At 59.3% G+C, this 16,247-nt stretch overlaps 3 protein-coding genes across 6 annotated transcripts; 2 read left to right on the top strand and 1 right to left on the bottom strand.

Annotated features, from left to right (window-relative positions):
* Window positions 1-3: 3 nt before the first annotated feature.
* Oxld1 (oxidoreductase like domain containing 1) lies at window positions 4-1,340 on the top strand. 2 transcript variants are annotated; one of them, XM_048366771.1, is made up of 2 exons: window positions 4-84; window positions 747-1,340. In XM_048366771.1, the coding sequence occupies exons 1-2, from the start codon at window positions 46-48 to the stop codon at window positions 1,167-1,169; spliced, it is 462 nt and encodes a 153-aa protein (XP_048222728.1). In that variant the 5' UTR covers window positions 4-45; the 3' UTR covers window positions 1,170-1,340. The 2 variants fall into 2 exon arrangements, with proteins under 2 accessions (XP_048222728.1, XP_048222727.1); XM_048366770.1 differs by lacking the exon at window positions 4-84 and having other exon boundaries at window positions 422-891; window positions 973-1,340.
* On the top strand, window positions 55-7,621 carry Pde6g (phosphodiesterase 6G). 3 transcript variants are annotated; one of them, XM_048366777.1, is made up of 4 exons: window positions 55-83; window positions 4,720-4,941; window positions 6,273-6,313; window positions 7,046-7,621. In XM_048366777.1, exons 2-4 carry the CDS (start codon window positions 4,796-4,798, stop codon window positions 7,120-7,122), a joined length of 264 nt encoding a protein of 87 aa, XP_048222734.1. In that variant the 5' UTR covers window positions 55-83; window positions 4,720-4,795; the 3' UTR covers window positions 7,123-7,621. The 3 variants fall into 3 exon arrangements, with proteins under 3 accessions (XP_048222734.1, XP_048222732.1, XP_048222733.1); XM_048366775.1 differs by lacking the exon at window positions 55-83 and adding an exon at window positions 2,817-2,951 and having other exon boundaries at window positions 4,721-4,941; XM_048366776.1 differs by lacking the exon at window positions 55-83 and adding an exon at window positions 4,377-4,389 and having other exon boundaries at window positions 4,713-4,941.
* On the bottom strand, window positions 7,264-13,393 carry Tspan10 (tetraspanin 10). Its single transcript, XM_048366912.1, has 5 exons — window positions 13,358-13,393; window positions 10,711-11,246; window positions 8,797-9,082; window positions 7,409-7,465; window positions 7,264-7,326 (listed from the first exon to the last, which is right to left on the bottom strand). Exons 1-5 carry the CDS (start codon window positions 13,391-13,393, stop codon window positions 7,264-7,266), a joined length of 978 nt encoding a protein of 325 aa, XP_048222869.1.
* Between the last annotated feature and the right edge of the window lie 2,854 nt (window positions 13,394-16,247).

The raw sequence follows: 16,247 nt of genomic DNA, 5'->3' as shown, positions 1-16,247 counted from the left end.
CCCGGCGCGCTGAGGCCCCGCGGAGCGCGGCGCGGGGCTCCGCCGATGTCGCCGCGGGCCGTGGGCGCCGTCCTCCGCGGCTCGGCAAGTACCGGCGGGCGGGGCCGCGCGAGGGCCCCGCGGTGCCCGCCCCAGGGGCCGCCGCGCCCGGGCTCGCCCCCGGTGCCCGGCGCTCGCGTGCCCGCCGGGCCCCCTCGGCCGGGCGCTTCGCGGGAGGCGGAGCCCCGCAGGCGGTGGCCCGCGAGCGGCGTCTGCCGGGCTCCGTGAGGCGGTGGCCAGGCCACGGAAGGGGACCCGAGGGCTGGGGCGGGGGGCCGGTGAGGAAGGGATGACCGAGATTCCCGCGCCGCTCGAGTGGTGGAGGGACGCGGGCGGGGGGGGGGTGCGACTGGACAGGACAGGCTGTGCAGGGGAGGCCGGTGTGACCAGGAGTGTGTCTACCCCGCCCTCATCCCGTCCTCCAATGTCAGTCACCCGCTCAGCCATCGGAATTGGAGGCCCGGGCTCCCCTGCCCGCTTGCTGGAGCAGACACCCAGCATTTGGCTCTGAACTCGGCCACGCTTACCCATCCTCTTAATGCCAGCCTGTTATGTCCATTTTACAAATGGGGAAACTGAGACTAGAGGAATGGGATCTGAGAAAGATAGGGAGCCACCTGTGCAATTACAGGACAGTTAGGCACCTTCCCTGGGGCGAGGGAGGTCTTGCTGGCTTCCTGGAGAGTCACGTTTTTCTACATCCACAGGGGGCTCGCTGGCTCTCTGTCTGGGACTGCTGCCAGAGGCTTTCTGGAAGAGGCATTGTTCTTCCAAGGCGCTATGCTGGCGTGGGAGCCGGTGATGGCCACCAAGAGTTGGGGATGGACCGTGTGCAAGGGGGATCCCAGACAGGTACAGACAGTGCCAGGAAGCCACCCAACGCCTCCCTGCCCAGCGAGGGCCCCGTAGGATCTTCATACCCTCTGCCACCGGAGCTGAAGCCCCCTACAAACTGCTGCATGAGTGGCTGTCCCAACTGCGTGTGGGTGGCGTATGCAGAGACTCTGCTGCACCACTACCAGGATGGTGGAGAAAGGGCCTTGGCCGCCCTGGAAGAGCACGTGGCTGATGAGAACCTCAAGGCCTTCCTCAGGATGGAGATTCGGCTCCACACTAAGAATAGAGGCTGAGCCACCTTGCCCCACGGACCCTCAGTCTGCAGAGACACCCGTGGGCAGCTCCTGTTCAGGAAGCAACAGTGTCCCCTTGAGTCACACTCCTTCTGTGGGCTGTATCTTCTGGGAATAGAAGGAGTTGTCTTATTGACTGCCTGGAAATAAATGAATTCCTTGTGGTTGCTGCATAAGAAGCTTTTGTTTTTGTTTTTTGCCAGTCCTGGGGCTCGGACTCAGGGCCTGAGCACTGTCTCTGAGCTTTCTTTTAGTCAAGGTTAGCACTCTACCACTTGAGCCACAGCGCCACTTCTGGCTTTTTCTGTTTACATGGTGCTGAGGAATCAACCTCAGGGCTTCATGCATGCTAAGCAAGCACGTTACCATCTACTGCTAAGCCACATTTCCAGCCCAGGAGGCTTTTGTACTGTTCTTTTGGCCGATATTGCCTTGTCAGGGAAGGCAGCCGCAGCCTTGGGCTGCTGGTGACCACCCCCCACCCACCTGAAGGGTTCAGGTGATAGGCCCCTCCAACTTCCCAGGAGTCTTGCTGATAGTCCCGGTTAGGCTCTGAATTCTGGAGCTGGAAGGCCAACTCGTCTCCTTGTGTGATTGGTGGAAAAGCCCTTGTCCCCAGCTGGGTTCTCGAGGAGATACTCTGTTTATCAGTAGAGGCCTTGGGTCTGCCCACTTGGCCAGGGCTCCTAAGGCAGTGAGGGTAAAGGACCAGAATCAGCTGCCAGGCCCCAGCCTGGTTCTTGACTGCAGTGTTGGCCACCATACTTTGGCCCAGAGTCAGATTTTGTCTCAGTATTCTCACTCTTCACCTCATTCTGTAGAACTTTCTTCATCCTGATTTCTCCCCTTGGCAAATTGTGTGTTTCGGTACTGGGGCCTGAACTCAGGGCCTTGTGCTCTCGGGTGGCGTTTTCATTGAAGGGGGTTATTCTATCACCAGAGCCATACCTCCACATCTTTTCATAGATTAATTGGAGATAAGAGTCTTTCGGTCTTTTCTGCCCAGAGCACCTGGCATTACAGGCATGAGCTACAAGTGCCTAGTCCCTCAGCAGTTTTGAATTCTGGCGTTGGCAGTAGTGAGGGTTAAGCTTATGTGTAATTAGATCTATTATCTCTTCATCTAGGGAAAAGGCAAGATTGTAATGTGATTTCCTAGGGGCTTTGAGCTGACTAATAGGTTCTTCTCATAATGACATTTCACATGAAGCTGTGGCTACAAACTGTGAGACTGCAAGGCAGGGTGCTTGCTAGTGAGTAATGAGGCATTGCTAGTTCAGGCTGGCGTTTTGGACATCTGATGCGTGCTCTCCAAAACACTCGGAGCTTTCTGTGGCTTGGCCCAGAGAAACAGGATTATAGGAACCACGAGTGATAGGCCCTGGTCTGCGCAAACATCTTGTGCACCCTGCCCACACAGGACTGGGGCCATAACGGCAGCTTCTTCAGTCGGGGGGAGTGGGGGAGGGCCAAGCCCAGGGCCAGAGCCAACCATAAGAGTGGGCAGATGGCTTCTAGAAGGCAATTCAGAACCATGCTTCCTCCACACATTGGCCATCTTGGACATCTTGGACATCCTCCAAGCCCCCAACCACACCTGAGCCCCTTCTGGATACTCCCAGAACTGTTAGTTGTCTCCCTTTGCAGCCCAGTAAGCTCATCCGTGGCTGTCAGCGGAGTCCTAATCCGATCACTGGAAGCAGATAAATGCTGGGGCCACTGCCCTGCTGAGCCAGGTCCAGCCACACTGGGACCTGTGGCTCTGAGACCCAGCGGCACTTGGTAAGTCCTGGCCCACCCCATTGCCTTTCGTGGCAGCTAGACATCTGCCCATTTTCCTGGGGTGGTGGGGAGCTCACTGCCTCTACCACCGCTGTGGAAGTCAGTGTCTTCAGGAGTGTACCGTTTGCCTGCTCTATGGACCCCCATATTACATGGTGGTGCCACCACAGTCCCCACAGCCAGCGATGGTCTGGGAGCCTGGGTGAACACGATGTGATCAGCTGCCTGAGCTGCACCAGCCGGGCCAGACAGGTCAGGGAGCATTTCCATGGAGACGGTATTGGGCCGCTGGAACTCTGTCAGGAGCCAGAGCTACCCACAGGAGGCCTGGCGCTGGAGAACAGGGTGGGTCATCTGGAAAGGAAGGGACGAACAGCCAGGCCACCCGGTCCTGACCCTGGTTTCTCTCGGGGTACTGTCTGCCCCGGGGGTGGAGAATGGACCTCAGGAAAGGCGGGTAACGATTGCCCTTGGGTTTGTATGGACCCCACATCTCCTGAATGGGGCCTCCTAGTTGGTCTCAGTCCTGATGCTCCAGCAAACAGCTCAAAAGTGCCCCAGGCCTGGATTCAGCACCAAGCTGGAGGCAGGCAGCACAGGGAACCTCAAAGTGGTTTCTGGGGCACCCAGGGCTCCGCAGCGCCTCCTGTTTTCCACGCGAGGCCTCAGAACCTTCTGGCAGCCTGTGGGGCTTGTGCAGGCTGGGAGATTAGGACTCTCCCTTTGGCAATAGGCTTAGAGGAAGCCGAGCTGCCCTTGGCCAAGGTCAGCGGGGCTTAGGGCCTCTGGGGGAAGGAGGAGAGGTCCTCCGGTGTGGCGCCTGCGAGGACAAGGACGTGGCCTGCTGCAGAGCAGCCACACCAGAGCCCGGAGGTGACGCAGCCCAGAGCAGGCCCCGTGCGGGGAGCCCGTGAACACCCAGGGGCGTGTCTGCCAGCCAAGGCGGGACACCAGCTGGAGACAACACCAGCCTCCCTTCCCCACCCCGAGCCTCAGTTTCTCTCTTGGTGAAAGGGAGTGGGAGGGTGAGGGTTACACAGCAGGCACCCCCTTCTGAGACAGACCCCTTCCCACAGGCACCCTCCCCCCATTTTGTAAGATAGTATCTATCATCCCTGCCTCTCAACCCCAGGGAACAGTGGAACAGCAAGCGGGTGAATATAAAGACAATCCCAGCAGCAGCAGCACATTAATCGGTAGAATTTGGGCTAGGATGAGATATGAACAAATAAATCAGGGTCTGGAGACATAGAAGCCATGGCGTCAGAGCCAAGAGAAGGGACCTGGAGGGCTGTGGGCAGCTGGGAGGTGATGGTCAGACGAGAGCGGCCGACCCGCCAGTCCGGGGTCCCCGGATGGCTCGGGGCAGGGACGTGGTTGGGTCAGACTCCCGTCTGCAGGGGGTGGCGTGTGCACTCAGGGAGAGTCCTCCGCGGCTGTCCTGCGGGGTAGGTGACAGGAAGTCCTGGTCCGGGACCCGTCTCGGGGCTGAGGATGGGCTGGGGGTAGCCTGGGCGTGTGGGGCGGGGCAGGGTGAGGGAGACCGGGGGGTCAATGTCTGAGCTGTGTGTGGCAGGCACCTGGTGGCTCCGGCCTGGGGAGGAGGGGACAGGAAGGAGGAACCTGGGGGGGGCCTGCAAGGCGGCTCCTCCTCGGACGGAAGCTGCCGCCCGGGTTCTCCTGGAGCTCGGCTCTTCTGTGCTGGTGGGCTGAGTCCCAGAGCAGGGACACTGACCGAATCCCTGCCTCGTCTCCCCTCAGCGTGCGTGCGTGCGTGGGGAACGTAAGCCCGGCTTGAGGCTGTCCAGAAGCCCAGGGTCACCGCCCGATCTGCCGGCCTCACCATGAACCTGGAGCCCCCGAAGGTGGAGATCCGGTCAGCCACCAGGGTGATAGGGGGACCAGTCACCCCCAGGAAGGGGCCACCCAAATTTAAGCAGCGGCAAACCAGGCAGTTCAAGAGCAAGCCCCCCAAGAAGGGTGTGCAAGGGTAAGCAGAGTGGAGAAGGGAGCCTCTGAAAAGAGGACCACCCCCCACCCCCCTCCCCCACGGCACAGGAGGGGAGATGGGGCTTTCCATCGCAGCTGGGGCAGGCGGCTTTGGAGGCCCGAGCAGGGCTAGCGGGTACTGGAGGGCCTGGCTCCACTCCGGGTGCTATGGCCAAACAGGTGTGGGAAGCAGGCCACTCCCTCCCAGAGCCGGCCACGTGGGGAGTGTGCATCCACACCACGGCCACTCCACGGTCACCTGTGTGTGCACACACTCAACCCAGCACACACCTGCAGGTGCTGCCTTAGTCTGCTTTACATGGCTACGGCGAAAGAACGGAGGCTGGACACTTTATGCAGAAAAGGTTTATTTAAGACCAGAGCGTGGCTCAAGTGGTAGAACATCTGCCTTGCAACCACAAAGCCCTGAGTTCAAACCCCAGGACCACCAAAGAAAAAAGGTTTAGTGCACAGCTTTGGAGGCTGAAAGTTAAAGTAGGGGTGAAACCATTGATTTGACTTCTGCTAAGGGCACTGTCATGGCTTCACAGCCCAGCAGATAGCATCATCTAGTGGGAGAGCCAGGGAGAGAGACTCAGGGCACATAGAACGAGGGAGCCAGCGAGCAGGCAGCAGCCGGGCACCTGCTCTGTAGAACTACAACCCAGTCTGTGAGAACCCCATTAATATCTAGTAACCTGCCTCAGGACCTGCTCACTGCCCACTAGGCCCCTCCGAAAGATCTACCACGGCTCAAAACTGTTACACGGGGCCTGGGAAGGTGGCTCAGTGGTAGAGTGTTCGCCTAGCATACGTGAAGCCGTGGGTTCAATTCCCCAGCACCACATATACAGAAAACGGCCAGAAGTGGCGCTGTGGCTCAAGTGGTAGAGTGCTGGCCTTGAGCAAAAAGAAGCCAGGGACAGTGCTCAGGCCCTGAGTTCAAGCCCCAGGACTGGCAAAAATAACCACACACAAAAAAACAAACCTGTTGCACTGGGGGAAAAGCCTCCAACACATGAACCTTTGAAGGACAAGCCACATCCAGGCTACAGCAGGTGCCCTGACACACCACCCACACGTGTGCCCCATCCTGGGCTCTTGAACAGGCATGCGCTTGCCCCATGCACCTGGGCCTCCATGACCTTTTGCTGGGCCGTAGCCAGTGATGGATCTCCAGGCCGGAGGCTCGGTCTGTGTGGGTGGAAGAGCCCCCTCAGGCCCAGCTCAGCAGCAGGAGGTTGAGGGGAGGGAGGGCTGCCGCTTCCCTGGGCCCCAGCCTGGTGCAGTGACCCCAAGACCAGCTGGGTCCTAACCACTCTGTCCTTGCAGGTTTGGGGATGACATCCCTGGAATGGAAGGTCTGGGCACAGGTATGACAGCGGGCAGTGCCATTGCGGGGGTTGATTTAGTGCCCACTGGGTCTGCTCCCAGACTCCCTGCTTATTGCTTGGGTCCCCCTTGCTCTGCCTTATTTCTCTCCTACCACCAAGCTTCAGATTCACTGAGTGGCAAGCTCCCATGGTGTGGGTTTATAAGGCAAGGGGACTAGAACTGTCTTCCTTGTTCCCATGTCCCTCTGGCAATGTCCTTCCTTAGGTCCACCCTTGAGTCCACCCTTGAGTCCATTCCACCCTTGGGTCCACCCTTGCGTCCATCCTTGGGTCCACCCTTGTGTCCATCCTTGGGTCCACCCTTGAGTCCACCTTGAGTCTACCCTTGGGTCCACCTTTGCATCCATCCTTGGGTCCACCCTTGAGCCCATTCCACCCTTGAGTCCACCTTGAGTCTACCTTGGGTCCACCCTTGTGTCCCCCCTTGAGTCCATTTCACCTTTGAGTTCATTCCACCCTTGAGTCCACCCGTGGGTCCACCCTGGGAACCCACTGTCGGGTCCATCCTTTGTACCTGCTACCCTTTATCCTCTGGGACTGGGCCTGGAGAATATTCCCCTAAAGCTAGTGTGTCCTGGGAGAAGAATCTAGGGCCTGTATTCTCATCCCGGGCAAACCACCTGTCTCTACTTGAGGTTTGAGAAACGGGGACGGGATGGGGTATCTGTCCCCCAAACTGTGGGACCCTGATGACCACGCCCTTTCCTGCAGACATTACGGTCATCTGCCCGTGGGAGGCCTTCAACCACCTGGAGCTGCATGAGCTGGCCCAGTACGGCATCATCTAGCCGGACCCCTGCCTGGAGCCCTGCCCCTCCCTGCTGCCCGCTGTGAGCCCACTCAGAGTCTCTGCCGAGGAGCCCCCAGACCAGTCACAGCTGGCCTCCAGATGTGAAGACCTGAGGCCCTGGGTGCCACTATTAGGAAGCCTACCAGCTGCCCGCCAGGATACCCTTCTGACCCTGTAGAGACACTGGCCCAGCCCCGCAGGTCTGCAGGGCGGGAGGCGGACCCAGCCGCAGATCTTGCCCTCCTCATGGGCCCCCCCTTGAGTCCACGCATGCACTGGAGCACAGGACGGGTCCCGTGTCCCCCCGGGAGTGTCCCTCCCGCCCCAGCTCCTGCTTGGCTCTCTGCGGGTGAGGAGCTCCCCTCCCCGCAGCCCTTCCGGCTGGGGGTACTGGGAGGTCATGGGCTGTGCCCGGAGTCCTGGAAGCCCCTCATTCCCACCAATCACACTGGCCTTCCCAACAGGGTCCACCCTTGTTTTTCCTGCTTGAGAATAAAACTGGCATGTCCTTGATAGCCTAGGGTATGTTGGTAAGGGGCCTGAGTGACGGGAAGAGGGATCATGGGAGAAAGCAGTGAGGACAGGAGAGGCTGGCCAGGTAGGTGGCAGAAAGCCACCTTCACCAAAGCCTGGCCTAGAGGCCCCGGACTCGTAAGATATCTCTTAGCCACGCCTGCTGGCCATGGTCAGTGCAGCAAGCCTGAGGTGGCCAGAGCAGAACTCCCTGGGGAGGTGGGAGTAGCCAAGACCTAAGAGCGCCACACACCACGAGTAGCCCATCGTATCACCCACCTGCTGGCCCATCCCGAGACGGTGCCCACAAATGTTAGGTGTGTGCCATGGGACGGGGGAGTCTCTGCCCAACCCAGGCCCCAGGCGGGGACCAGGCCTGAGCTCGCACCCGGCAAGCTCTCCCGTAGCATTCATAACACCGAGTGCTCCTTCAGCTGCACGGGGGGTGGGGGGGGGGGGGGGAATGCGTGGTTGGTCCCCAGGCATAACCATGGGGGGGGGGCACTGCAATCCTGCTGGGTCAGCTCAGCCCGCCCTGCTGGGGCCACCAGGGCCTTTGCCATCGTGACCTGATGGAGATCCCCCACTGGGAGAGTCCACTCCCCTTGCCACCTGCCGTTTGCTTTAGGAATGGTCGTTAATTCTAAGGAGCAACCTACCCTTCCCAAGGAAAAATATCATTTCCTGGAGGGGGAGGTTGGGGCCTTATCCACGAAGGGGCAAGTGGCCCCGGGGGAGGGCAGGTGTCTGGTGGGAAAAACAGGGGACCTGGGGACCAGTGAGAGGTGGACGGAGCCAAGGTAGGAGGCAGAGGTCAGAGGCAGGAACCCCTACCCCATGGGTTCTGATGGACAGCAGACATGGCCAGACACAGACCGTGTGGCCGTTGCAAGGAGCGTGCAGAAACTCGGGTGGGCCCCGGGAGCACCCCGGTAAGATGGAATGGCAGTGCAGAATTGGGTCCAGTCAGGCCTTGAGGCGCAAGGGCAGGGTCAGTGCGGGGAGGCAGTGTCCTAGCAGGAGCGGTGGCCCAGGGTGCGCGTCAGGGCTCCTCTTCCCGACCCTTGTCCTGGGAGGGGGTTTCTCCTAGGCCGGCCAGCTGAGGAAGGGAGCGCAGAGAGTTCTGGAAGGCCCGCGTGCCCGCCGTCGCCTCCAGGGCAGCGAGGGCCCTCAGCAGCCAGGAGGCCCAAAGGAGCTCGGCCCCCTGGACCACAAGGACGGCGGCGGCGCAGGCGCCCGCGGTCCGCGCGTGGGCTCGCAGCCACCGCCGCAGCGCGGGCCCGCAGCCCCGCAGGTGCACCGCCCGGGCGGCCACGCGCTGGTCCAGACGCAGGGCCCCGAGGCCGCACCGCGCGCTCACCGCGGCGCCGGCTTCCCGGGGGTGGATGCAGCAGGAGGTGGGAACGCCGCAGGCCTGCGCCGCGGGGGAGCTGCAGTTGAAGCACCTGTGGGGCACAAGGGGCTCAGTCCCGGAGGAGGGGGGGGCAGCTCCCCAGGCCAGGCTGAGGGCTGCCCCCCACCCACCTGCGCCGTCCCCTCCCACACGCGCAGCAGCAGGCACGGGCGCGTGTGCGCGCGCACCGGTGCACCGAGGTCCGCGGGTACACAAGGCGGTGTACGCAATCCACAGTGCAGAAGGCGGGCGCCTGTGCTTCCCGCCTGTAATGTAACCCTCGACACTCAGGAAGCCAAGCTCTGGGGAGCAAGGTTCAGAGCCACGAGACACCCATCCTCAGCTAACCAGCGAGAAGCCGGAAGCGGAGTGGCGGAGTGCCAACCTTGAGCGAAAAAGTTACAGGACAGAAGCCAGGCGCTGGTGGCTCACACCTGTCATCCTAGCTACCCAGCAGGCTGAGATCTGAGGAGCACCATTCGGAGCCGGCCCGGGCAGGAAAGTCCCCGTGAGACTTTTATCTCTAAGTAACCACTCAAAAAACGGGAAGTGGAACTGTGGCTCAACATAGTAGAGCCCTAGCCTTGAGCCGAAGAGCTTGGGGCAGTGCCCAGGCCCTGAGTTCAAGCCCTACAATTGAAAATAAAAAGTTAAGGGCTATTTCCCTGGGCCTGGGTTCAAGCCCCAGTACCACCAGCATAAAAACAAAACAAACCACCAAACCCCACTGAACAATACATACACATCTGCATACACCTGCGCACGTTCCCGTGCACGAGCCCCATACACAACACACGTGAGCACACATGCATATGCAGTGGAGGAGGGGCTAGGAGGAGCATTGCTACCATCACAGCCCGGTCCTAGATGCCCTTCAGACAGCCCGAGTTGATGGGCCTGGCCCTGGGCCCTGTGCATCCAAACTGCAGGCTCTTTCCCCACACCCAGTAGGCAGGACCAGTTTTTAAGAGAGAGGATGAGAGAGAGAGAGAGAGAGAGAGAGAGAGAGGTAATTCAGTGTTTTATGGTCTGTTTGAGTCTCTCTCTCTCTCTCTCTCTCTCTTTCCCCCTCTATTCCTTAGCTTTTTCGCTCACGGCTAGCACTTTACCACTTTGAGCACAGCACAGTTTTCTCATGGTTCACTGGAGATAAGAGTCTCAAAGATTTTCCTTCCAGGCGGGCTTTGAACTGTGATCCTCAGATCTCAGCCTCCTCCGTAGCTGGGATGACAGGCGTGAGCCACCAGCACCCAGCTTGAATCACATCTCTTAGGAGACATAGTTCAATCACACTCATGAGTACACACATCCACATCTGATGGAGTGAAAACTGTGGGGTTCGAGGGCTGTCTTCACTGGACACTGAGACGCACTGTCTGTGATGGAAGAAAGCGACAGCTGCGTCTGCTGGCTCTGCTTCTCCATCAGTCCCCGTGATCACCTGGAGGGACACTGAGGGGGCCCGGGGGGGGGGGGCGGGAAAGAGCTCATGGCTCAGGGAGGAGCCAGGAGTGGTTCCACTTTGCGTATGATGATGTGTGGGTGTGAGGACAGCAGAAGGAAAGCCTGTGAGGTGGTGTGTGGCTAAGCGTGCCCATGCGAGTGTGCAAGCCCAGGCCCGCGGGCGCTGACTGGGCGGGGCCTCCCTTGCCCTTGCCCCCACCCCGCCCCGGGACTCACAGGTTCTGCCTCCAGTCCTGGTAGGACGCTGCCCCACAGCACTGCAACCCCAGCTGGACTTGGTCGAGGAGGAAGCGCAGGTCCGGGTCGTCCTGGTAGCGAATAACCGCCACGTGCAGCGTGTGCGCCAGGCCGTCCCGCAGCGGGCCCCAGAGGGCCAGCACCAGGGCCCCTGCCAGGGCCTCCAGCACCAGGCAGGCGAGGACAGCCCCAGAGAAGCAGCTAAGTAGGCAGCGGCTTTCACACAGGGCGCCCAGGCAGCCGGCCAGGCTTACGGCACTGACGGCCAGCCCCGCCAGCACCAGCCCCAGCGCGGGGGCTTCAGGCAGGGGTCCTCCCTGGGCGCTGCCCGATGAGCCCTTGACAGCCAGGCCCCAGAGTCCGCCCAGCAAGGCCAGCAGGCCCACCAGGGAGGAGAGGAAGTTGGACAGGACGATCAGGTACTTGGCGCAGCTGCTTCCCATGGAGAGGCTGGGACCCGGGCCGCTGGACGCGGGTCCACTGTTGCAGAGGGACGGCTTCAGGCCGGCTGCGTCCTACGTGGGGAAGAGGGACGGGGAGCCCTCACTGGAGATTCCATACTCTCAGACCCGATGGGGGTCAGCGAGGGTGAGGCCTCCCCAGGGACGGCCAGGGAGGGTGCGGTGGAAGGGGAGGAATCGCAATGGTGGAGGGGAGAGGTGGAGGCTCAGAGGCTTGGATGGAGCCTTGTCTCGGGTGGGATGGCGAAGGCCTGGAATCCTAGTTAGTCAGGAGGCTGAGATCTGAGGACCCCCGTTTGAACCTGCCCGGGTGGAGAAGCCGATGGGACTCTTATCTCCACTTCACCAGCAAAAAGCTGGAAGTGGGGTTGTGGCTCAGGTGGTAGAGCGCCAGCCTTGAGCAAAATAGCTCAGGAGTAACACCCAGGCTCTGAGTTCAAGTAAGGGACAGCACCAGTCCTGGTACACGAGAAATTTTAAAAAACAAAGAAAGAAACATGAAGCAGGGCACACCTGTGGCTCCTAGCTACTCAGGAGGCTGAGATCTGAGATCTGAGTCAGAATCATGGTTCCAAAAAACCCAGCGCAGGCAGGAAAGTCCATGAGACTTTTATTAACTCCAATTAACCTCCAGAAAACTGGAAGTAGCACTGTAGCTCAAAATGGCAGAGTGCTAGCCTTGAGCAAAAAGCTCAGGGACAGCGCCTAGGTCCTGACTTCAAGCCCCATGATTGATGAGAGAGAGACAGAGACAGAGACAGAGACAGAGAGACAAAGACAGAGAGACAGACAGAGAGACAGACAGAGAGACACACAGGAAGACAGAGAGAGAGCAGGCTAGATGACCAGGAGTATGGGCTGAGGAACAGCAAAGGGCCTCCTGCCTGCTGGTGTGGAGCTACGCTGTACACGTAGCTTCCTTTCAACAGGAGGAGGAACACGCCCTCAAGGTCTGGAGTGAAGGCTAGGCAGGGTGGTGCTCTGTCTTCTCTTCAAGTCTACTTGAGGGAGGAGCCTGCTCTGCTCCTGATTACGCCTGGCCTTAGGAAGCGAGGGCCCCTGGTCTACCCCCAGTGCGAGTACACGGCAGGCAGGATGCTCTTCCTGCGTTTGCTGGGCTCGGCCTGTAAGCGGTCCTGTGCACACAGGACGGGCTTCTCGCCCAGGGTGGAGGTACAGGCCTTCCAAGGCAGGGCCTGGTCCACAGCGTCTCCCTTCTTCTGCCTTGCCCCGAATCCAGCTCTGCTGTTGCATGACCCACTCAGCGAGTGCCACTGGTGAAGCCCATGGGGATTGTGGGCCCTGACTCCCAGGGCAGGGAGAAGGGCAGCCAGGCACCCATGGGGGCCATCTGGAGGGGGCAGGGCCTGCAGCCATGCTCGGCCCAGCAGGTCAGCCTGGGAGGGGCCTCTCTGTGGGGGGCAGTGAGAGAGGCCGACTCACAGCCTCCCGGGTGCCCGTCTCAGTCGGATGACAGATTTAGGGGAGACTTAGGGAACTGTGGCCAGCTGCCTAGACAAGGATCCCATTCCGTTCCACGTTGTCCCTTCCGCCTGTGCCTGTCTGACTCGCTCAGAGCACAGGACACGAGAGTTATTTATCAGCTCCCAGATCCCAGAAGGTAGACACCCGCGGGACCTCAGTGGCCGGACTGGAGCCATGGAGGTGCCGTGGAGTTCATGGCTGGCCTCAAGGGACAGGCCCTCAAGGGACATCCATTCTTTTGTTTCATTTTGTTTTGTGCCAGTCCTGGGTCTTGGACTCAGGGCCTGAGCACTGTCCCTGGCTTCTTTTTTGCTCAAGGCTAGCACTCTACCACTTGAGCCACAGCACCACTTCTGGCCATTTTCTATACATGTGGTGCTGGGGAATCGAACCCAGGGCTTCATGTATACGAGGCGAGCGCTCTTGCCGCTAGGCCACATCCCCAGCCCTGTCTCCATCCATTCTTGTGCCCAGAGCCACGGAGTGAGAATAAAGGCGAGCACCCAGTGGAGAGAAGTGCAGTAGTGCGTCAGGGAGGAACCTGACTACTGAAGATCTGCCCACTCTAGGCATCCGCTGGCCTACGAGCCCCAGCAGGCTCAAGGTGAGGCTGGAGGGGCACAATGCCAGGTCCTCCCGGGGACCTTCAGGGCTTGGACGGCCAGTGGACACTGACTCACCTGAGACAGCAAGGGGCTCCTCTCTCCCTCCTCCATCCTCCACACCTCACGGGAAGGGAAGGCCCTTGGCACCGGCACAAGGACAGGTAGCTGGTCCTTCTCAGGCTGTAGCCAGGGATCTGGCTCGATTACGACTTTGTTACGCAGCCCGGGGCTGGGAGCTTCTAGCTCTTCCCGTGAGCCAGATCACAGGGAGATCATGTGAGAAGTCACATCTTCCAGCTTGAGGCAGCCCGGCTGGTGGAGGTGCAGATGGCCTTTCTTCTCGGTCCTGGGTCCCTTTGTCCTCTGCGCGGCTTGACCTGGGGCAGGCTTGCTCTGGCAGGACTCCACTTGTGCCTCAGCTCTGCATATCAGCCCTGCCTGCCTCCCCAAGGCACCAAACCTCTGCCAGCGGGAGTAGCCACAGTAGCCACAGTAACAATTCCAGGAGCCCCCCCAGCAGCACCTTGGAAGCACCAACTTATTCCCCAGTCATTTCACTACAAGAATGAAACTCAGTTCTGATTTTAAGGTTTTGGGGCTCAGGAGATTTTCATTCCCAGGAGCAGGAAGGACACGGTTGTGATCACCACTGCGTCCTGGTGCCTGCAAGGACAGCCACTACAGGAGCAGACGGCATGCCACGGCTCTCAGCACTGACTCTGCGGCTGTCACCTGGTGTCACCTTGGGCATTTCCTATGGCAGGTTTCACCATCTCTCACTGGGATGTGAGCTCTGGACACATTTGTCAAAGCTCTTGTGTGCTGACAGGACTGCTGGATATTTCAGGGGGAAAAGACATCCATGGGCACCTCCACATACATTTTTCTCCCCCACAAGTCCTGGGCCTTGCACTCAGGGCCTGAGCACTGTCCCTGGCTTCTTTTTGCCCGAGGCTAGCACTCTGCCACTTGAGCCACAGCGCCACTTCTGGCTTTTTCTGTATATATGGTACTGGGGAATCGAACCCAGGGCTTCATGCATACTACACAAGCACTCTACCACTAAGCCATGTTCCTGGTCCCTGCACACTTTTTTTTTTTTGCCAGTCCTGGGGCTTGAACTCAGGGTCTGAGCACTGTCCATGGCTTCTTTTTGCTCAAGGCTAGCACTCTACCACTTGAGCCACAGCCGCGCTTCTGTTTTTTTCTGCTTATGTGGTTGGTGCTGAGGTATCGAACCCAGGGCTTCATGTATGGGAGGCAAGCACTCTACTGCTAAGCCATATTCCCAGCCCCCACACATTTTTTTTATGGCAAAGGAAGATACACAAATTATAGTTGAAACACATCATGAAATATTATTCAATCATGAAAAGAAGTACAGTTCTGACATTTGCCACCCCATGGATAAGCTTTGAAAACCTCATAGAAAGTGACATGGAGCTGACTAAAGATCCTATCTTTGACTCCACCTCCAATTAAGTAGCAAAAATGAGGCTGGAGATGTTACTGACATAATAGAGCACCAGCTTTGAGCAAGAAAGATAAGCAAAAGCACCAGGGCCTGAGCTCAAGCCATAGTAGGGCACAAAAACGAAACCAAAGACCCTCAAAAAGGAGGTTACTTTTTTTTTTTTTTGCCAGTCCTGGGCCTTGAACTCAGGGCCTGAGCACTGTCCCTGGCTTCTTTTTACTCAAGGCTAGCACTCTGCCACCTGAGCCACAGCGCCACTTCTGGCCGTTTTCTATATATGTGGTGCTGGGGAATCAAACCCAGGGCTTCATGGATGGGAAGTAAGCACTCTACCACTAGGCCCCATTCTCAGCCCAAAAGGTTACATCTTGTACAATTTCACTTATATGAAACATTCAGATATGTGAATAAGGGCTGGGAATGGGGCCTAGTGGTAGAGAACTTACCTGGCATACATGAAGCCCTGGGTTCAATTCCTCAGCACCAACCACATAAGCAGAAAAAGCCAGAAGTACATAAGCAGAAGTGGCACTGTGGCTCAAGTGGCAGAGTGCTAGCCTTGAGCAAAAGAAGCCAGGGACAGTGCTCAGGCCCTGAGTGCAAGGCCCAGGACTGGAAAAAAAACAAGACAAACAGATGTGTGAATCCGTACAGAGGTGAAGCCGACTGGTGGCCGCTCGGGCGAGGTGGAGGGGCAATGGGGGCTAAACTGCTTGGTGGCTATTACAACAGCCTCTGACTCCTGAGCCCACCAGGCTGCCCGTTATCTGCCCTAGGGCGACGTTTTATCTCTTTTCTCCTCTATTCCCACTCGAAGAGCCCAGCCACATTGGTAATTACTTGTTGCTCGAACACATGAGCCAAGTTCCCCTGCTCCTGGAGGTGCTATCAGTTCCTACACTGTGAGGCAGAGGTTGAAATAAAGGAAACTGAGCGGTGGGGCTCGTGCCCGCGACCCTCGCTCCTGGGGGCCGGGATAAGAAAGTCTCCATTCCAAGTTGTCCCCGCGCAGAAAAGTAGGTGAGACGTTCTCTGCCATTCACCACCAGGGAGCCAGAAGCAGAGGTGCGACTCCAGCGGCCGAGCGCCACCCGCCCCGCGAGGAGAAGCTCCGGGACCGCGTCCACGCCCTGAGTTCAAGCCCCGGGCCCGGCACCAAAGGGGCGCGACAAGCTCCGCCCTCTGGCGTCCACCGGGCGGAAAGGCACGGCCCTCGGTGGGAGACTGTCACGGCCTGTGACTTTACAGTCACCGGTCAGCTACCACGCCTCGGACCCGGGGCCAAGAGGCGAAGACACGGCTTCCGGTGGAGAAAGCCACAGGCCGGGGGCGTGGCCTCCGGACGCCGCGCCCCGGCTGGCTGTGCGCATGCGTGCCGGGACTCCGCGCGGGGCGGGGCCGAGGCGCGGGCCGAGCTGCGCGGGGCGCATGCGCCTCCCGGCCGTTGGCGGACCCGGAACCCGGTTTCGGGGCCGCGCCGCCGGCGGAGCG

This window comes from Perognathus longimembris, chromosome 17 (assembly GCF_023159225.1).
Source record: "Perognathus longimembris pacificus isolate PPM17 chromosome 17, ASM2315922v1, whole genome shotgun sequence".
Classification (NCBI taxonomy): Eukaryota; Metazoa; Chordata; class Mammalia; order Rodentia; family Heteromyidae; genus Perognathus; species Perognathus longimembris.
The sequence above is the reverse complement of the archived record's forward strand: the minus strand, read 5'-3'. Positions and strand labels throughout refer to the sequence as shown.